This window comes from Calonectris borealis, chromosome Z, assembly GCF_964195595.1.
Source record: "Calonectris borealis chromosome Z, bCalBor7.hap1.2, whole genome shotgun sequence".
Taxonomy (NCBI): domain Eukaryota; kingdom Metazoa; phylum Chordata; class Aves; order Procellariiformes; family Procellariidae; genus Calonectris; species Calonectris borealis.
Window position 1 is genome coordinate 59,792,634 of NC_134352.1, and position 22,800 is coordinate 59,815,433.

The following is a 22,800-nucleotide window of genomic DNA, read 5'->3' on the forward strand; positions in this document are numbered from 1 at the left end:
GAACAATTACCAAGTTAAACCAATAAAAATCGAATGATCTACTGACTAGTCACAAGCCTACAGTCTTGTCCATGGCACAAACTCATAAAATGTACTTTTATTAGTTATAGGTAGATACCTGTTCTGAAAATAGTATTTTAATACAATTGCAACTTACCAGCATAATCCTGAACATTTACATTTCCACCAGCTTTTATTATGTTACGTACAAGGGCTACATCTTGACGAGCAGCAGCTCTATGCAGTAAGGTCTCACCATAAATATTCCTCCTATTGATTGTTGAAAGTGAAATGGGGCAAACAGGATTTACAAAATTCCTACCAAAGGCTTCTTGTCCTGAAAAATAATGTAAAAGAACTGTTGAACAGAAAAATCTCTTTCCTCTCTTATTACGGCTTCCCTTGGCATTACAGTTAGTAAATAAGCTTTCTGGAGAAAAAATGCTCATTCAATCTAGTAGAAACGAATATCTCAAAAAATACATTACCAACTAAATAATAATACCATTCAATAAAAGATGCCATAGTGAATTACATAACAAAACTCCAACTGAAATTTAACTCATAGGAATATGACCTTGTAGAAGTGTGTTAAGTTTAGACTTTTTCCTTTTTAACGACATTTTTGCAAAGTGCATTGTTTCCCACTGGATCATAAAACTGCTATTCTAGGTTACAGTTCATTACAAGGTGAGCATTTCAATAGCTAGTCAGTTAATCAATACTTTCTCTTTTCTTAAACGTCAAATTTATCAGCAGTTCTTTTGCAGTCATTTAAGTTTTAAAACCTCTGTTTCGTGAGCAAGGAGCATTTACGCAAGGATAGCGATTGCGATTAGCTCCCTCAGATTATTTCACAACTAGCTCAGTCATTTCTGCAATGAGTGAAAGGTGAACAGTTGCTTGGGAATATGAGGCCTAAATGTAAAAAATAAAATGTGAAAGATAATTTTTTTAATTTTTAGTTTACTATTTTACAAAACAAATGCTATCTCCCATTATGCACTTATTACAGTTTTCAGGTTGGGTGAAATTAGTTCCAATACATAGACTAGCTGTTCTGTACTTCACCAGCAGTGCCATCCCAGCATCCCTTCACACTGTGGAGAAGAGCATCCTGGCTACTGCCTCTTCTGAAAAACAGGGAGGGAAGAAAGAAGGGAAGAAGGAAAAGACAGGAGGACCGCCTGCAGGAAAGCACAACGCATGGCCTAGGTCATTAATTGATCTACTAATGAAAAACCTTGGGACAGCAGGCTATATACACAGCTCCTCATGTGGCTCAGTGGCCCCAAAATTCCACCTAGGTGTCAGAAATAGACATTTTAAGTATGACCTTAAACCACACAGTTCTCCTAGAGCTGTAAGTCCCAATGCCTGATATCTCTGCTGTTTTGTGCATGGTGATATACTGTGAGTTCATACTAATTCCCAACTTTGTTAAATTCTTGACTCTCTGTAGATTTTTAGGATCTAATAGATACGGGTTTATCCAGGACCCTTCCTCAGCTGAGCACATGGACCGTCCCTCTCCTCCACCTGTCCAGCCTTGCAAGACCTTAATCATGTGAGATACTGCAGTCCCTAGTCAAAGCTGGTCTAAAATAGCCAAGCAGTTCAGGAGGGATTAAACTGCACAGACATACACAGAACAAGGCACAGTTTTATGCTACACTTAACCCAATTTAACTTGTTACTTCAAGCGGACCTATTTCCCATCACTTCTACCTTGCCTTCCTGTCCTGGTTCCGGCTGGGGCAGAGTTAACTTTCTTCCCAGTAGCTTGGGGGTGTGAAAGGAGCGTTGATGGCCCACTGATGCTTTGGCTGTTGCTGGGTGATGCTTGCACCGGGAAGGGGGAGCACAGCCAGGGTGGTGGACCCAGCTGGCCAATGGGGTATTCTATACCATGTGACATCATGCTCAGTATAAAAACCGGGGGGGGGGGCTTGCCCCCCGTTCGTGACACGCGGTCAGTGAGCAGTTGCATTGTGCATCGCCTGCTTTGTATATTCTGTTATTGCTGTTGTTCTCATTGTTATTATTACTGTTCTACTTCGTTTTATTTCAATTATTAAACTGTTTTTATCTTAACAAATATGGGAGTTTTCCTACTTGTGCCCTCCCGATTCTCTCCCCCATCCCACCAGGGGGTCAGGGGTGGGGGTGAGCAAGTGGCTGCGTGGGGTTTATTTGCTGGCTGGGGTTAAACCACGACACTTCCCTAGCACGTTCGTTGTGTCCGACCTTGTGCAAAACAAATGATGGTTGCTGATCCAAAGCACAACTTTTCATGGGGCTGTTTTTTCACTGAATTACCAAACTAAGATGACTCACAGACTCTTGATTGCTAGGTCTGATGCAAAAGGGAGCTAAATTTGTTAGAATGGATTAACACAAAGCTCTATATGCAGTGCAACCCTTTCTGCAGAAACTATGCTAAAAAAACAACAGCTTGTTTTTTGAGTGGAAACTAGTAAATCAATTTGAAATAGATGAGCAGTTAGTCATACAACTTTAAATCTCATAAATACAGTGCTTCCACTGGGAATAATTAAAATCCTGAAAAAGAGAAGGTTTGTTAATTGGGGGTAGAATTATTCATAATTGGTAAGATCTATAATGTAGCTGTTACAGTTCAAATACTTCCAAACTTTGTAAGCTGTTTAAATGATTGTAGGTGCACAGATAAATCCAGATTGAGTGGGCTTAGACAAAAAAAAAACCTTTTAAGACCCCGGTCTTAAAGGTGCTGGGGGTGAGCACTTAAGTGAGGAAATTCTGTATTCTCCTACACACTTCCTCTGCGAGGCAAAGCATTTCTCTGCATGCATCTTCAAAGGATGAAAAATAGCAATCTTTCTCTCTGACAAAGCACATTGCAAGGAAAAATACTTCAAAGAGTGCTCCGTGACTGTGGTAGTGAAGGCCCTATAATTCCATATTTAAAACAGACAGGATAACATCAGCAGCATTCAAAATAGAATAAACTGTATAGGTTGATTCTTGGGGATGCCACTGCCCTCAGAATGACACACAGAATACTCGATTATAGAAGGATATATAAATGTATATCAGGATCTACATTTTCACACTGCATGAGAACATTTTTCTTCCACTTTTCAAATTACATCATAATTTTTTCATATATAACACTGTGATAAAAATTGCATCCCCCAAAAATTCTCATGATTCTTAAGGAGTTTATATGAACAAGTCAACTGTTAGGTTGCTAATATGTACTTTTTTAAAAAGTGAGGGAAATTATCAATAATTTTAATTATTAAAATGTATGTTTATACCATCTTTTTAAAAGAAATCCATACCACAATATATTTAAAAGGTTATGAATTATATTTGATTCAGTACAGTTGTTCAAATAAAAAAATAATCCTTCTGATAAACATCAGAGAATATCTTACTCAGTTTGTTTTCGATTCTCTTGCTCCTTCTTCTCTGCTGAGCTTTTCTATCCTCATTCAGAGTTGTTTCTTGGCATATGTTGTTTTCTAGATCCTGCTTGTCTTTAGAAGTAGATTTCTGAATTTTGCTGACAACAAATTTGCTTAGAATCAACAAAAATGTTCTCTTCTCTATATAAATCGATGTTTATAGTAGAGCTAAGAATATGAATATATTTGATTTTAAAAGGAAGTCTGTAATAGCATGCAAGTATATAGGCTAACTTAGGTAGTACTGAATAAAGAGTAAATCAGGAGAGAAACTAACTTCCAGATCTTTAAATAAAAGGTAAAACCTTTACTTTTTGATCACTTAAAGTCATGAACACGAGGAATGAGTACTCTGTATGCATGGTATTTGTTACATTAATTTAAAAAAATAATTTAAGAATATTATGCATGATTTTGTCATACTCAAAATCCTTAGCTTTACTTCTTGTTGTTCTGCCACTGTGAGACATCCTCTGCTGAGTCTCTTCTAGTATTTGGCCATGACTGGAAATGTGATCTCTGCACTTTCTTGAGGAGGTCTCTCTTAACTGCATCACTTTCCTTGATGTTGTTTGGGTTGTTTCTGCACATGCTGCAGCCTTCACTGAATGTGAACTTCCCACACCGATTTGCTTTTCACTGGAGGTGGCACCACAGTAATCTGAAATTATTTCTTTCTCTCTCTGCTGATCACCCACAGGCTGTGACAAAAAAGAAGTATTACAAGCAACTGGTAAGCATGCAGTTAAAACAAGGGCTGTATATATAAGGTAAGAGTTCCAAGAACATTGTCTGATAAACTACATGTGTGCTCACAGACAATGGAGGGGTTGCTTCAGTGAGTAACTGGAATTCTACAGATATGAGACGGATGCTGCCATAGAAGAGTAGTAGTAGGCCACACCATGTGTCCCTGGCAGAATTAGCCAAGGGAATTAGGATACTCAGAATCACAACTTAAATAATAAGTCTAAGCTGGCTGACAGTGAACAAAAGTTGTTACTATCTGAAAGTTGTTTGGTTGGACATATGAAATGACTTAACAGATTCATTTCAGTTTCCTATGGACATGAGCTCCTGTCCTAAAAAATAAAGTGATGTTTAAGATGTCTTAAGCTAGCCCACCTTATCTCACTCTTGCACAAGCCTAGAAATGAGCACAAGATCAAGACCATGTTTCACCCGAAGGTCAGTAACTCCCAGCTGAGAAGTTATTGCTAAAGACATACCATCCCTGAGCTACAGCCACCACAGATGAGATTCATTTCACTCACCTTCAAGCCTTCTAAAAGCCAGGCATCTAGATGGCACTCGTTACCCCTACCATTGGTGAAGAGGAAGAGCTACTTTCAGAGATGATGGTGATTCACCTCGTCCTAAGTTGTGCAAATGGGAACCTAAATGATTGGTGTATACCAGAGATTTATCTCTAATAGTAAGGGAGAAAAATCCCACACTAAAGTTACGTCATCACATGGCGGTTAATTTGAGTTCCTTGAGTTTATTCACTATTTTAGTCAAGTGAGTGTGACGTGCTGCTGAGTATCACTCAAGCTGCTGAAACCTGGGTACTCATTAGCTTATTACACACTTGAGTAATGCTGAAAGCTCTTAGGACACACCCTCAGCACATACGCATTCAAATTCTTTCACAGTGATGTGGGAGAACTTGTTAGCCCTTTCTTGGGATACAGTTGGAAATGGAAGATTCACTGATTAATTTTTTTAATTGACATATTCAGCAGAGAGGCTACTGAAGAGGTGAATTGCATTCCTAGAAGTGGTCCCTCTGGGTCAAGAATGATGCATGTTAACATGGCAGCAGTTTTTCAACTTACAAAATTATCAATGCAGTACTTTCCATGGCATCACATTTGCTATGGGAGGAGGGTTAGAGAAGAAGAAGCAACCATTTCAAAGAGAAAAAAAGCCACTTGCTTTACAAGGGACCATATATTAAAATAAATGGATTAACTAGCATCCTGATTGCATCTACAGAACAGTACAGGCTCTCCTCTTTTGAGTACTTGTTTCACCACACCAAAGATACTCTGAAGAAATAAGGACAAGAGGCGGCCAAGGTGAACAATATACTGTTAGAATGCAACAGTTACTAAAAAATTAACTGCGATTTTTTCCTCATTAAATTGCCTCCCTACTTTCTGCTTTCAAGAACAGCAGATGGAGGCACAAAAAAAGCTAAAATCAATTATTAATTGACAAGAGGTTATAGATCCCCATTCCCACAGGGCCCTGCTTCACAATCTTAACTGCAATATTGAGTAAATCTATACATTAAGCTTCACACAGCTGTGCTATAAATTTCAGAAATCACCACTTCACTGAAAGAGCTTTGTAAGTTGCTATGGTTCTGAGACAATTAGTCTAGAGACCTTTTGGCACCTTGAAATTAGCTACCTTTGTAGCACATTTTATTACGTACTGTTATATTCAGTTAATACTACCGGCAAAAGGCAGAATTAACTCATGGTCTTTGGATGCTTTATGCCATTGTGGGGAAGCAAAGTGGCTGTAAAACCACCTTAAAGAGCTAGTTATACGTGGCTGATCGCTGATTTGCAGCTCCAGATTATTCAAAGACAACACACATCAGAAAATCTGATTCCAGGTTTACGAGGGATGTCTACTACACTCTATAGCATAAACATAGGTCTCCTATGTGTCCTTCTCTTTCCCTTATTATAACCTAAATAGCAAAAGACTAGAGTGTTGCTTTCCCTTCGTGTTCCTCTCCAGATTTTTGCATTCGTGTCGTTGAATCCAAATGACCTATTCCAGATCATCTTTAGAGCACAGGACTAGCATTGTGGAGAGAACAGCACGGGGTAAGAGAAGAAAACAGAAAGAAGGATCACATGTTGTATCCATACATACTGGCTTCTTCAGGGGAGGACATGAACACAAAACCATGCCTCAATTTTTTCAGTAAATCTCGCATAGGCAGAACAAAATAAATGCCCTTCTAAATATACGTGTAAAAAAATCCCCATAAGTAATCTTTCTAGACTACATGAAAGACATAGCTATAATTTCTTTTGTAATATTTGCAAAGCATTTGTATGCTACAGCGGTGAGAATGATGACAGCAGAAAACAGCATGCTGTAGTCTGGAGATAAAACAGAGCCAGATGGGGTAGGAACTTAGAGTTGAAATTGGCTGGTATATGCTGGTGTGCTACAATGAAATAACCGAATAGTGTTTTGGAACTTCCCTCGGAGAGAATGCAAGACATAGAAGATGTACAGGGGGACCAGGAGTTTTTGAAACTCCCATGCTGATTGTAGATTTCCATGTCAGTCACTGAATTAACTTTACTAGGATTTCCCATCCCAGCAAGCTCAGCCATTTTCATAACATGGATATATCAAAACAGAAAAACACTACTGGACTTTTAAAACAAAAACAACTGAAATGTATTAAACATGTAAATTATTGATGCCAGTTTATTTTTTACTAAGATTCACATCTCCAAGTAATTTGGCTATTCTATAAAATATTTTACGCTAAGCATAAATTTTCAAATATTAATTAAACTGTGTATATACTTGCTCATTTGTTGTCCTCTGCAAGTTAGATCCTGTTAAGGCTTTTATTTCTTCCACCTGAATTGTAGCAAGTAGAGGCTCAATCATGTTTGTTATTTGTGTATAGTCATCATCTGACTGGGGAATACTGGGTTCTGAATTTAACTGCTCTCCCTCGGTGTTAAGCTGTCTCTCATTTGCCACTACAGGAGTGACAGGTTGTACTACAGATCCTGACAAGGCATTCAGAGCTGTCACAAGTTGTACTGGCAGGGCATCACTGCTCTCATCTGCTGATGGATCAATAGAAAAGGCATGACCCTGACACTCTAACTTGTCAGACAGTGGGTTTATCATTTTAAGACTCTCAGAATCACTGAGGGATCTGAACAAATCACTGATTTCAAATTCACCATTCTCTATACTCTGTTCAGGGAATGTTTCCATGAAAATCTTCCCTGGGGATGTCAGTGAAAGATCTGTATCATTCTTAGGGGAATGTTCTTTTACTCTGTTATCTGTGTCAATAATGGTCATGTAGGTTCTCTGGCAATCTTCTAAACCATTCAGAAATGTATCTTGTGGTGTCTGTTCCTTTGGAACCGTTATTATATCCTCCAGAAGGGCATCTAGACAGAGGCTTATTTCCGGAGAGAAATCTTCATTACTTAATTTCTGTGAAATCTAAATATCAAAAAAAAAAAAATGTTTACAAAAAGGAATGGAAGAACTCTTTCTAAAAAGCATGTAATTAGCATTCACTTTAGAAGTCATCCATATATATGTATGTATTTTATTTGCAATTTTTGCATAAACCACAAGACTCAAAGTCTTCCCTAAGAATACATACAATTTCTTAACAAGGGTTGGACTGAGTTCTCAGTTTCAAAAGCAGAGCACTTCAGCTGTTGAATTCCCTAGCATTACAAAATCCAGAGTAAGAAAGACTGAATCTGTTATAATGTCAAAGATATTATGCCATTGCCAATAACCTGAGGATGTTAAAGGGCTTTAAAAGAAAGGCATTACAAATTTCTGTTACCCAGAAATAATGAAAGCGAACATATTCACAACAATATAAAAAGCATAGTTAGTAAAACACAATATATAAGTTTTGATTATGTGTTTATGTGGATCCAACACAGGTATGGAGCATTTGTGCCTCACAAGCTTCAGTTCAAAACCTCAGGAGTATGTCTGGAGGCTGCGTATTTGAGTTTCCACACTAAGTACAGAACCACAAAACCTTAACTGTTCTTGGAAAAGTAATACTGCTACTATTTTTCTAATCACTTTGAGCCGCTTTCAAAAGATGCACCCATTTTTATAGCAATTACTAGCTTTTCCATTTTTTTTCCTATCCCTGCTTCAAATGCTTCTGCAGGAGAAAATCAGATGCCTCAGCAGGCCTAAAACATATTTTTTCTACATAACATCTGTATATAATAGTGCTGTTGCTTAGTAATACTGGATCTTTAGAAAATCTCTTTCAATAATTTTTAGACTCTTGCTGCCAGCAAGTGGCAATACTGGGCAGTGCAAGAATCCTTTAACCACTGGTAACATAACTTTGATAAAGCTCACACACAATAAAACAGAAAGGGCAGAAATCTTACAGCATTGACTCACATTCAATTTGTAAGCCATTATAAATCCCTGATTCTTTATTGAAAAATTATTCCACAGTCAACTGTTTCCTATCTTGTACCTGTGCAGCTAATTGTTCCTTTTTAAGTACTGACTACATCTTACTTTGCTGTATTGAACCACAGTTTCTTTTTAGAGCACTTCTCTAATTCGTGCAGACTTTAAACAATTGGGGAAAAAACCCACTGGCATAACTTTCTGTACTTGAAGAACTGTGGTATAAACAGCATGTATGTATATTGCAAATTTCCTAAGAAAAAGGCTTGGTGCATTTGTTGAAGGGCAGGTGACACTTACATTTATATCAATGGAGAAGAATCAGGCAGGCATAAATGACTAATTTTGCAAGATCCTAAAAACCCAAATGCCAACTGAAATCCAACACTTAAATGTTACTGGTGTTCACAAAACCCCCATCCAAGAGAGGTGCCTACATTTCTTTAGCACACATTTCTGTTCGTAAAATCCTGTGGGACTTGCTCTACAAGTAATTAAAATCTGCAGAACATAATAAAAGTCAAAACCCATCCTTAGCTGCCACTTATCCATAAAGACACTTAAAACCCCAGTGCCTAAGGTCCCTGTACCTTCAATTGTCTGTTGAAAAGGAATAGAGGAGCTGCTGAAGGAGCAAGGTTGAGCTATCTGGGAATTGAACCAAAACAGGCAGTTCTCTCTCCTGCAGACTCATCTGGCAAATATGGTCTGAATACACGTAAGCTTCACTCAGAGGAGGAGCAGGATTCCCCGTCAGTCAGTAGCTCAGCAGTACAATACCAACATTGTGGTAAAAGCAATTATTCCCAGTACAAATCCAAATCAAGGTGCTCCTTAATCCAGGCACAAATCCTGCTGACTTTCTAGCATCAGCCCAGAATCTGATCTCCCCATCTTACCCAGTAAGAACACACTGGGTAACAGCTGAGCATGGCCAGAGTCAACTCCAGCCTCAGCTCATTCAGAACCTCGCACCAGAAGCAGGTAGACAGGGAAGTCAAGCAGAGGTCTCATGTGAAAAAAACAACTTACTTGACTATGGATATAAGAACTGTTTGTTAATAAACTCACTGCACCAAAGGCCACTGAGCGAGCCAGGCTTAGCCGAGCCTGAGATGTCTACCTCTCCCTGTGCACTACATGAGCAAGCTTAAATCTGGCCTGTCAGTTCCAGCAGATGGCAGTGCATTCACATCACCTTGGTGAGCCTTGACATGCAAGGATTTTTCTTCCATGTGTTTGAGAACAACTAAAAGATTATCAAGAAATTGGTAGCTATTTGGTGTCACAGATTGTGGCTTGCAAGTGTTACAAAATAAAACTGGACTGACTAATATCAAAACATAAATAATAAGGGTGGACTGGAAATGTTAAGTGGACTCCTATATCTCCTAGCTCTGAGTCAAACAACAGCAGAGAAGTTCAGCCTTTCAATACATACATGTAAAAGAATCACTATAAAAGAGTTAAGGTTTGAGCAGGATCAACATTACCAGCTTTTGTGAGAATGCTGAGCTGAAGATTACTGCAATATACTGGGACACAAGGGATGCCATTGGAAGGGACCTCTTGAGATCATTTAGTCCAACCTTGCCGTTGAAGCAGTGTCAGCTACAGCAGGTTGCCCAGGACCACATCCAGCCAGGTTCTGAGTATCACCACAGGTGGAGAATGCACAACCTCTCTGGGCAACCTCCAGTGTCTGACCACCCTCACAGTTCAAAAGTGTTTTTTTGTGTTCAGTTGGGATTTCTTTCTTTTTAATTTGCGTCCGTTGCCTCTTGTCCCATCAGTGCACACTACTGAGAAGTCTGGCTGCCTCATCTTCATTCCTTCACTCCTCCGGTGTTCATACACATTGTTAAGATCCCCGCGAGTCTTCTCTTCTCCAGGTGGGAACACTCCTACCTCTCTTGGCCTGTCCTCATACGAAAGATCACAGCATAGTTTGGGTTGAAAGGGATCTTTAAAGGTCATCTAGTCCAACCCCCCTGCCATGGGCAGGGACATCTTCAACTAGATCAGGTTGCTCAGAACCCTGTCCAACCTGACCCTGAATGCCCCCAGGGATGGGGCATCTGCCACCTCTCTGGACAACATCTTCCAGTGTTTCACCACCCTCACCATAAAAAATTTCTTCCTTATATCTAGTCTAAATCTACCCTCTTTTAGTTTAAAACCATTCCCCCTTGTCCTGTCGCAATAGGCCCTGCTAAAACGTCTGTCCCCATCTTTCTTATAAGCCTCCTTTAAGTACTGAAAGGCCACTATGAGATCTCCTCGGGGCCTTCTCTTCTCCAGGCTGAACAACCCCAGCTCTCAGCCTTTCCTCACAGGAGAGGTGTTCCACCACCCTGATCATTTTTGTGGCCCTCTTCTGGACCTGCTCCAACAGGTCCATGTCTTTCCTGCGCTGAGGTTCTGGACACAGTACTCCAGGTGGGGTCTCACCAGAGCAGAATAGAGGGGCAGAATCACCTCCGTTAACCTGCTGGCCACGCTTCTTTTGATGTAGCCCAGGTTATGGTTGGCCTTCTGGGCTGCGAGCGCATATTGACAGCTCACGTCCAGCTTTTCACCCGCCAGTACCCCCAAGTCCTTCTTGGCAGGGCTGCTCTCAATCCCTTCATCTCCCAGCCTGTATTGATACTGGGGGTTGCCCCGACACAGGTGCAGGACCCTGCACTTGGCCTTGTTGAACCTCATGAGGTTCATGTGGGCCCACTTCTCGAGCTTGTCCAGGTCCCTCTGGATGGCATCCTGTCCCTCAGGCGTGTCAACCGCAGCACTCAGCTTGGTGTCATCTGCGAACTTGCTGAGGGTGTACTCGATCCCGCTATGTCATTGATGAAGATATTAAACAGTACCAGTTCCAGTACAGACCCCCGTGGGACACCGCTCATCACTGATCTCCAGCTGGACACTAAGCCCTTGACCACTACCCTCTGGATGCAACCATCCAACCAATTCCTCGTCCACCGAACAGTCCACCCATCAAATCCATATCTCTCCAATTTAGAGAGAAGGATGTTGTGGGGGACCGTGTCAAAGGCCTTACGGAACCAGATGCACCAGTGCTTTAATCATCTTTGTGGCCCTGAGCTGGACTCGCTCCAGTATGTCTGTATCTTTCTTGTACTGAGGACCCAGAACTGGACACAGCATTCTAGAGGTGGCCTTACCAGTTCTGAGTAGGGGATCGCCTCCCTCAACTTGCTGGCAACACTCTTCCTAGTGTAGCCCAGGATATTGTTCACCTTTTTTGCCTCAAGGGCGTATCGCTGGCTCGTGGCCAGCTTATTGTCCACCAGGATCCCCAGGTCCTTTTCTGCAGAGCTACTTTCCAGCCAGTTGGTCCCCAGCATGTACTGGTGCCTGAGGTTATTCATCCTCAGATGCAGGACTTTGCACTTCCCCTTGTTGAACTTTATGAGATTTCTCTCTGCCCAGTTCTCCAACCTGCCTAGGTCCCTCTGAATGGCAACACAATTATCTGGTGCATCAGTCACTCCTCCCAGTACCATCTCTGAACTTGCTGAGGGTGCATTCAGTTCCATTTTCCAGGCCATTAATGAAGATGTTGAACAGAATTGGCTCCACTATTAACAGACTAACCACAACAGAAATCAGAGCTGCTAATTCATCAAAACCAAGAAAACCCAGCAAGACTCATTTTATGGTGTCAGGGGTTCTATGCAGAGATTATGTTAATTAATTAATTTCTCTTGTATTTTCAGGAATAGATACACAAAACTAACATGCCCAGTGACCCACTGATGGTTGTCAAGGTGTCTGTCCTGCCCTTTCTTCAAATCAGTACACGGAAGCCTGTGATGGCCATTGCTTCCTCCCACAAGAGGTCTTCCTGAAGCATTTGGATCTTGCGACAGTGCCAACATCACCCAATATGCAAAAAGTATAATTCACTGCAGTGATTAATCCCAATCTTCTTACTCCAAGGCTCCTAAAATACCCTCTCTGAAGATATTCTCAATGCACTCAGTCTGCCTATTCTCCAGAGGCTATTAATCATAGTTATCTTTGTTTCAATGAATTTCAATTTTGTTCCATTTAACTAATTCTGTACAATGAGAATGTTTCATTTAAAAAACTTGGTATTATAGGTGTATATTTTTCAAAAAGGAATACCCTAGGGGATTTCATTTTTTTCCTTTCTTCTGAGACAAGGGACATCTGACCATGTAATCAATCGTATTTGCTACAAGACATGAATAATTTGCCATACTGGTCTCAAATTTGTCTTTGGTGAAAAAAGGAAAGTAAAATTGATAATTCTAACTTTTTATTCATAGGTAAAAATCTATGGGACTAGAAGGAACAGTCATAATGCTATGGTCTCTGCATTAAGCAGGTTATTTCAGCAGATAATTACACTGCATATTGCTGTAAATTGCTCCACACTGGAATGTCAGAAAAGAAATACTGGAACCGGTATTCTGCTGTAAGTTAATGTGAGGTTTCCCAAGAAGCTGCAGATGGCAGCAAGCATTACATGTACCCATGTAAGTAAGATCCTCTTGTTTCTCTAGGACCCATGCAGCTGATGTCACTAGTGCTGCAGAAATCCTCAAAACTGTCCATGACATTGCAACAGGAGTTGGTAATAGCAGTTACTTTTTGCTGCAGAAACAGCAACAGAGCAAATTTCAATAACAGTTTCTTTGTCCAGCATACATAGACCTGAAAGCAATGAACTGGCCAGGGATGAACTGAGACTAGAAATCAAAAAGCACAAAGAAGGCACTGTGCCTCAAAGGGGCAACAGAAGGAGATAACAATGCAGAGGTAGCAGAGCAGACATAAGTAACATCGCGGTTGCAGACAATAGCATACAGACAGATGATACAGAGGCAAAGGCCAAGAACCCCTTCATGAAATGCTGCCAGCACTTCCTCTGCTAACTGGAGAGAAATCTGCTCGAGTCCTTCACTGGTGCTTGGACTTCACTGATGGCAAACCAAGAATGGAGAAAGTGCTGAAAGGGAAAAGGGGAGAGGGGAAGTGGAGAGGAATCAAGGCAACATTTGATCACTGGATGTTTATGTCGGTGGTTGCAGAACTTTCAACTCTTGCTCAAGATATTTCTGGGTTGGATGGTTCACATGGATGTATTGTTGAATTTTTGCAACTGGAAACTTCTAGTCTTTTCTGGAAACTGTCAAGGAATTCCTTCTTCCCTCCAAGGTCTTCTTTCTTTTATGTGCAAAAGCAGTGCTTGCAAACAGATAATTACTAAAATAATCAGTATTATTTGTGAGCTACACTCGTAATATTCAGATTGCATTAAGCTTATCTAAATTAGTGTTGGCACAGTCCCCGTCCTTCCACTTGCCTTCAGCTGTGCATTTCCACATCCTCTCTTGTGCTGCATTGGCACTTACCTAATCTTCTGGGGAGCTGGATTGAAAAGATAACCTGGCTGAAAACTAAGCCAACTAAAAAAAACTGAACAGCATCTGACAGTTGTTCCCCAAAACTTCATGCTGGGGGTCAAACAAGCGCTAGCATTGGCCCAAAGGAAGCAGCAGAAACACAGGGCAAAGAAAACGGGCAGTACCTTGCAACACCCAAGGAGATGGGCTCACACTGGAATGGAATCATCCCCAATTCAGTATCGCTGAGAAAGAAGCTGACAAATGGGGAAAAAGGTAGATCCAAAGCTACTCCCTCACTTTTACGTCATCAGCAGTGAAACCTGTCACTCATGAGCGGCTTTAGGATTACCAAAGAAATGTATCAAAGAGACTGGTACTACCTATTTTTGGCCACAAGTAAGTCGTTACTCCCAAACAGAAGGACAGTTACAGATACTCTGTTTCTTCTCAAAGACCTTCCTAATGCCCCTCCCATAACTTTCATTGGTGGAAAACATGTTTTAAGCTACTAAAAGTCTTCATTACTTTAGCTTAAGTAACAGCCCTTATAGATCCTGTGTCATGGTGATGTTTTTCCTACTTCACTGTTACTGCTATGCTTCTACTCTTGCGCCCTGCCAACTTAATAACTGCAGTTCCTAGCCAAAAACCAGAAAATAAAGGTTAGCTCTTAACTTGTTTTCATCTAATGCGTTCAGTGTCAGTTTCAACAGCTACGTGCCTGCTTTTTAAAATGAAAGAACCAGGTATTTTTCAGAAAAATATTCTCTAATGCTAATTAAATTAAATAATATTTTATATTCATTCAGTTGTAAAAATACACTAACCTTTTCTTCTGATTCTTTCTGAAATCCATTCAATTTGATATCTAAATTTAGAAGAGTAAACAAATATTTCAGTTGTACTTTCCACTTCTGAAAGTTCTCATCATCTCTAATAAAATGGCCTCACTTCTGATTAAGGCTGAAGTTTCAAACCTTAAAAATTACTATAGTCATGTTCCCTAAGTGGAACTGACAATAAGGTTTCTAGTCAGGCTCTGTTAGTCACCAAATTATATTCCTGGGCTATTTTGTCACATTTCTTCACTGGGGTTTAGAAGCCTGTGTTTCCAAAGACTTATCAGCAGATGGAACTGCTGCCCATTCCAGAGGATGAGACCTATTCCCTGCTCTCTGTAATTACAATGCAATTGGACAATACAGCTAAAACAATCCCTGCCTCTGAAAAGGGCTGGTCCCAACCCCTTTGCTCCCATCACCGTGTTTTGACATTCATGTGACTCCCTGGGAATTTCCTAATCAGAAATAAAGTGAATGGTTTTCTATTGGGTTAGCAAAAATGAGTTCAAACAGGGAGACGGCAAAACAGATGGGGCCGTCCTGCACTGGGAGCACAGAGGAAAGGAAGTACAACTGAAGTAGCAGCAGGTGACAGACTGGGGAACATCTGGGGAACGACCAGTAGCATTTTTGTTCCTCCTTCCTTACAGATGTCTTTGATTCTTAGATATGTTAGTAAGAAGCACGTAGGAACCTTCAATGACTGTTACATCCATGCTTACCTTACACATCCATGTGGTACTTGAGTACCATGTGGCCTGTAACTTTTGTCAGAAAATTCCACAGCAATGAAATAATTTTAAGCTGGAAATATACCACTGGCTTGGGAAAACAGTTATTTCTTCAAACAATCCTAACAGAATACTTACAAAAACATAACTTGTAGTTATGAAACTACTGAACAACTGTTGTAAAGGCCACATATAGTCACATTCAAAATAAACCTACATGGATACTCATCTTCAGCTTCTCAAATGATTTTGTCACAGCTAGAGCAACTGTCAGTTTTGTACAAAATACAACATACCTACAGAATTATTTTGCTGTCCCTCTGCTGCAGCATTTAGTGAAAAACCAGGCTTAGAAACATTTTCAGGAAGTGATGGGCACTTTATCCAACCCCTAGAATTAAATAATACAATAAAAAGTTCTTATTCAGAAAGAATTGTAATCTGCTCAGCTTAAGAAAATTCCTACAGTACTTTGAGTTTATTTATGCAGTTTTGTACTTAAAACAGTAAGTATAAAATAACTGCAGTGGAAACAACTGCAGTTATTTTAGAGGCATACTTCTCTTTACAAGGACATGCAGTAACTAAGACTTCCAGATTTCCTAAGTGGAGCTAGCTATGTTTGTATGTTCATTCTGTAAGTGAAAAAATGGCCCTTCCTATTTTTTATTACTTCTTTCTGTATTTCTATTATAAATCCATCTTCTACTGAAATCCTTCCATAGCTTCTAAGAACAAAAGGTCTAATATTATTTATTAGAAGTTTTTGCTTATTTGTCTAATGGTTTTCCCTGAGTAGTTTACTGTCATTCCTATTGCTTATGCCCTTATACCATTAAAGGTAGTATCATTGATAAAAACAAATACAGGTACAGTTTGACCCATATGGGACACAGAATTACCTCTGACATAAATATAGGTCCTTCACTAAGCAAACAAGAAAACTGCTTCACAATAGAACACTGAGAATAAAATAACGTACAAATGGAGGTATAACGGAATTGTTTAATTACAGTATGCCTGACTGGAATTCCTGTGTGATATATTATACTTACTGCAGTAGAGACTGAGACTGGTCAGATGCGTATGCCTCTTGAGGTACCTCAATGAAAAAAAAAAAAATTAACAAGTTAGTAAACAAAGTACTTAATTATTTATTTTCTCAGCTTCTTTACATGCTTATCTTCTTCCTTCTGTAATTGAGTTGGGAAACGCAATTTTTAGATCTGATCTTTACATACATTACTAATAAGATGCAAAAGCCATTCCACTTAAATCATTTTTTTTATTTGTGCTATTTGAAAAATGTTGAAAAATAAATCAAGACTATGAAAGACAACACTCACCCAGAAGGAAAACATACCTATGCAAGTAAGATATGATTGCTTTAAACTTCAGGTATTTTATACATCAAAAGATCAAAACACAAGGTATTTTTCTTTCAAATCCCAGCTTAAAGCTCAATGAACTACCGTTATATCTCAGAAGAAGGAGGAGCTATTTTGTCTGCTAAAAAATTACATTCTAAGCAAAATCAGTGTATTGCTAATTGGTTGAGACGTCTTCTCAAATCGTAGAAGTTACACAAATAGTATTTTGGCCACTGACTGCAAGTACTGGGAACAGCCTTTTGTCCTGCTCTCTTGCTTTTGGTAAGGAAATTCCTGTAAAACTCAACTGATTTTTCTCATTTGAGCACTTATTTACACAGCTAACTATCTGAGGGGACTCTGGATGTGTTCCAAAAAAAGACTAATGCTTAAAAGCTGTATGTACCACCTAACAACTTTAGGTGCACTTCACCAGACTGGGCAAGAAAAAAAAGCCTGAAAAAGGTGAAAGCACATACTTACAATCATGAGGCCTGCCTGAACGGAATAGAGTGTTAATAGATAATGGAAACAACTTGACCTGTCAGTTGGAAAGACCCTGAGTCCTACAAAATCCAGCTGTATATCTACTGCATCTCTGGTGGAAGAAAAGTCTTACTTACAATCTCTTACATGGTAGAATCAAAAGATAGGACTGTGTATCTCAAGCCTCCCCCAACCCACCTGAAGTACAAAGAAAGCCAAGACTCTTTGGAACAACTAGAACAGATGTTACATTTCCTGAAAAAATTCACAGCCACTCCGGCCTGCATGACCCTCATAATACATCGCATCAAGATGCTGTATCCACGCAAGATCATTTCTGAGGACACAGTGGAAGGAAAGCTTCTATGTAAGCACATTCCATGTTGGTTCTCAGAGTGCTTGAAGAGCCACACTGGTGCAATCTACACATGCAAGTATCAGGGATGACAGGACAGCATTCAGTAAAGATTTAAATTTGATACTGTCCCCATGCTGTGCATGACCAAGCTGCCAGTGGCATGCTATATAGGTCTCACAAAAAATAGTAGTGAGAGTTACCCAAACTATTTGGTGAAACGTACTAGGTTTCTTTGCTTTTCTGACTTTTCCTTTTGCAGACAAGGGATTTGTCCTTAGTCTTGGAAGAATCCCTCAGTAGGATTGCAGACTGGCTACTCTGGTGAGAGCCATGAAGCCCAAGACTTAGGTTCGGCACCAGGCAGTCAGATCAGCTCCCAGAGGAGAAAGGGAGAGAGTAAATGGACACTTCCCTCTGTCCTTAGAAAACCATGATAAACTTCAGTCAAGACAACCCTGGGACATGCAAGTGGCAAAATAAACTTATGGAGACAGGCCTTTGAAATAACAGCATCTTTTCGCTTTTGTTCACTACTTCCCGTACTGTCAGCTGAGACAAATTTATTTGTAATTCTGCAAGGCTCTGTAAAAACATTCACTTCAGTAGAAGGAGTGTCTTTTTTCGATGTAGTTTTTGTCATCTAGGAAGCAGTTTAGTTCTTTTAAAAACCCCTCTTATACTGGAATAGGGGGGTGAATCCACAGCGCTAAAGACAGTGTAACAGTCACAGATTTTAAAACAATCTCAGTTAAAGAGTGGAAACTTTTTTGTTTCTGTTTCATGAGCATGTCATATGCAGGTGGAAAGCTGGTTGCTCCATTGAACAGTTTATGGGCTAGCTACCAACTGTGGCAAACATATTGAAAAGTAGGCTAATTAGTAGATTAGGGAATGTAGAATTATCCATAGAGTAGAATAATTACCCCATCATCACACAAGCAGATATTTTATCTTGCATTTCAGATCATTATCTCTTTCTTTTTTAAAGAAACAATTGCCCAATCTTTGGATCACAGCTAATCTTATAACGAGCAGCCGAGGGTGTATTCTGGCATGGTTAACCCAGATGGTTATCTTTCAGCTCCTGAAGGGAACATACTAAAAAGTTTGTGCTCTATGACTTCTTTATCTTTGTCATGGGCTTGTTCCTCAAATTTGAAAGGTTATACCCTCGTGAAATATCAGAGAAGAGACTTTGATACATTCTTGGAAAGAATGTGCTACACACATGTGACAACTGTCTTGCCATAAAATTCATTTCAGCTGCAAGCCACCAGGCTCTTTTGCACATAAAGAATAGGAAACCCTGGGAGTTTATTAAAAATTAATAGTTAGATATGTGTAGCAGGAGACGTACCATTTCTATACCTACTGGATTTATTGGTTCTTCCTTCTGACTGTATGTGTGATCATAAAATTTCTGTATAAAACAGATTTCTGGAGAGGGAGCTCCTAGGGGGGAAAGAAGGAAAAAAAAAAAAAAACAAACCAGAAGAAAAATACAGTAATTAAAGAAAATTTTGATTGCCTTAATTTCTACATAACTTTCCGTAACTCCATAAATTTCTACGTAAATTTCTACATAACTCAGTAATTGAGGTATATGTATCAAAGCTTCTGATATGCAACAGACTTAAGTGGTTAAACAGTCTATCTAACTAGATTTTGAAACTATAACGTAGGAAACTACATGGCTACAATATTCAGAGATGAATAAAACCAGCTGGGGGGAAAATTTATTTCACTTAATGTTCTGGAACCCTTCCTGAGTTTGTACTGGAGAATAATTCTTTCCTCTTATTTTTTAAACTAACAATTGCAATTTTGGTAAGCTGCCCAACCTATTTGACTGAAAATATTTGTATTCCTATATGGAATACTTTCTTCAATGACTACACAAAGGAAGAACTCTCTGGAAAAAAAAAAAAAGATAAATCCTTAGGGTTGAACCCTTAGGTTTCAAAACAAAAATGTTGTTACTGACATTAATAAAATACCCATCAAATTAAACTTTATGTTATGTATCTCATCACCAAGTTGCTACTATACAAGTATGCACAAATACATGAATAATGAAATACTAATTTCCAATTTACTGAATATAAAATGCTGCAGGCAGAATGCTAAAAATATCATAATCTATTACATTTACAGAGACAAAAAAACCCCACCCAACTCTCAGACAAATCCCCACTCCACAAACTGAACAATGAGTGAAATAAACATGCCTTAAACCATATATGTTGAATGTTGCCAGGTTTTAATTTGAGTGGATAACCACAGGTAAGTTCAAAATGGGATGATGCTTCTTTCCTCAGACAAAACTATTGAGCAACTATAAAAGGTTCAGCATCAGGAAATCACTGCCATATGAAAAGTTTCTGCAGATTTCAAAGGGCTGTAGATAAGATTTACATTAACTTAGAGTAGGTTGATAAAAAACCATAGTCCACTCAGGTCTTCAAATTAGCAAAAAGACAAACAAAAAAAAGTCTGGAAGAACACTAAGAACACCTTGTGTCACTTAAAGAATAGGCAGTCTCTGCATTGCTGGAATAAAACGTACAGGATGCAAGTCAAATGGATTATATAACAATGGCAAGGAGGTACCAGTAAAACTCTTATGTAACTACAACATGCTTGCTCATGCAACCTGCTCTAAGGGAGTTATTAAGGAAGATTTTAAGGCTTTAAATGAGCACGCATGCATTTATGTTTAAAGTAATTTAATAATACACTTAAAATAACACACTTAAATATCCCTACCCAAATTTTGTATGTTAAATTTAAGGAGAATGGATATATTAACAATATTAAAGTTTTTTTTAAATACTATATGCAGCTATAGTTACATATGACTATTATACATTTAGAATCCATTTATATGACTGTTACGTGTTTAGATACCATTTATTTCATTCTGCTCAAACACAATACACATATCTAAATAAAAAGAATATCCCTGTATATAGTTCAAACACTTCCCAGAAAGCCAGGCATTCTCAGTTATAGTACATAGGAAGAATGGAGAAATTAAGAGCAAACCTATTTTTCAAATATTAAAAATATGCTGAACATTCTTCTAAAATATGAGCTAAAACTATGCATATAATAAGAGAGCACTCACAGTTCATAAGAATGAACTTCATGCAACACTTAAGTTTAAATAAGATGAACTCAGGCAACATCCACAGCAGCAGTTCACAGAAAAAAAACATCACAGACTGAAAAAAGAATCTGTCCTACCTTCATTAATTCTTATTTCAGTTGTTAAAGCCATGTCAAGAAAAGGCAACCTTTGCAAAATAAAAAAAAAAATACATTAAACAGTTGTATGCTCAGCTTTTCAGTCCTATAAACTCAAAGGGCAGCTGAGGGCACCCACTGCAGCCCCCCGCTGTTGGGACACTGCTAACCCCACACTGGGCGAGCGCAGCTCTAACGCTAACACCAACAGTACAGGACCCCCAAACTGTGAGGATATACCTGATAGTCTGCATAGAGAACCTTAGGTAGGGAGGTACCTCACCACTTTACATATTTCCAAGCAATACTGGGCCACAAAGCCAGGACAAAGAAGTGCAGCTGCTTGGTCGTTTCAATTCTTTGCCATGTCTTAAAGGATACGGGAGATAATATCATGAAAACAGTATCAAGTTAAAGCTGCAGAGGAATATCAGCAGTGTTGTCTTTATTTTCTCTGACTTGGGTTCTCGTACGTTCCACTTACGCTGACTAAATTGTTATTCAGGAGGGTCTGGAGGCATGAACTCTGAGGCCCACAAGGTGTGCGTAAAATAAATGGGGCCATTTGCAGAGCTGAGAACTACCAAGCCTAAGGGCATACAAAACTGGTCTGAACAGATGGGGGGGAAAAAAAGAAAAAGAGAGGAAAAAAAAGAAAAAAAACCCTAAAAATACACATTTATGAAATAATCGAGAAGAGCTGTTTTGCACTGTGGGATGTCAGATGCAAGAGGGGATGGTTCCTCTGTGTGGCTGGTGTTTTCCTGAGAACAAACCCAGAGCCGGTCAGGGCGTGGGCAGCGGCCCGCCTCTCCTCAGGGCGGCCCGGCAGCAGGCCCCTCAGCCCGCCGCCGCGGGCCCCTCGCTTCTCCCTGCACCACACCTGCCGCCGCGCTCGACCAGGTACGCGCAGCTGAGAGCTACACCGCATTACCACCTCCTCCTACGGAACTCCTCTTCCTCCACATCACTCTCCGTCACAGAGCCCTCCACGATGGTCTCGTCGCTATCGCTCTCCTCGCCACCTCCCGGCTCCCCCATGGCGCCTCCGCTCCGCTCGCCCCCCCTGCCCTCCCCCGGGCGCCGCCGGCGGCCGCCCCTCCCCCACTCCCCCCAGCGGAGGCCGTGGCGGCCATCTTGTGGAGACGTGTGCCCAGCGGCCCCTCGTTATCTCGTTAGGGAGAGGCAGAGCGGGAGATGACAGCCAGTCCCCAACGAGCGCAGCCCCTCGAGCACGGGTAGGATTGGAGTGTCTGGTGGTAGAAGTTAAAGGCAGCTCTCCCTTCAGTGCTATTGGGATGAGTCTCCTTCAGCATGGCTGGCCTTGGCCTGCTTGGGGCGGCGATGCTATCCCCACACCTTCAGCAGGGGTTGTGCCTCCTCCCTAGCTTTGGGCTCCTGGTTCTGGCCGCATCGTGCACATCATTCAGCAGAGCCACAAAGGGCCTAACATACCGTCCTGCGTGTCTTCTAAAATTGCTCCCTTTTCCTAATTTGTGTACTTCGGTGGCCACATATAAGGAGCTAAACTTCATCTACGGTCCTGAGCACAATGAATGGTTCATGTGTTCCAAGAGTAGGAACGTATTTGAGATTACCAAACTATTAGTTGCCAGTATTTTCACAGTATTTGCAGTAGCCCTCTTGTACATAACCCAGCAATCACGTTCATCACAGCAACGTTTTCCTCAGGCAGGCCCGTTCTGCCTCAGCTTTGCCTTCCGTCTCT

At 40.2% G+C, this 22,800-nt stretch overlaps 1 protein-coding gene across 1 annotated transcript in view; it reads right to left on the reverse strand.

Annotated features, from left to right (window-relative positions):
- The window catches only part of ANKRD31 (ankyrin repeat domain 31), a 69,357-nt gene extending 47,220 nt beyond the window's left edge, over positions 1-22,137 (reverse strand). Inside the window, exons 1-10 of the mRNA XM_075136744.1 lie at positions 22,009-22,137; positions 21,072-21,121; positions 19,198-19,277; positions 16,667-16,713; positions 15,908-16,002; positions 14,866-14,906; positions 7,020-7,673; positions 3,876-4,153; positions 3,423-3,550; positions 158-337 (exon numbers count right to left, since the gene is read on the reverse strand). Coding sequence (XP_074992845.1) covers positions 158-337; positions 3,423-3,550; positions 3,876-4,153; positions 7,020-7,673; positions 14,866-14,906; positions 15,908-16,002; positions 16,667-16,713; positions 19,198-19,277; positions 21,072-21,121; positions 22,009-22,112 — 1,657 coding nt within the window. The 5' untranslated portion in view covers positions 22,113-22,137. The remainder of the gene's footprint in view (positions 1-157; positions 338-3,422; positions 3,551-3,875; positions 4,154-7,019; positions 7,674-14,865; positions 14,907-15,907; positions 16,003-16,666; positions 16,714-19,197; positions 19,278-21,071; positions 21,122-22,008) is intronic.
- Positions 22,138-22,800: the final 663 nt, after the last annotated feature.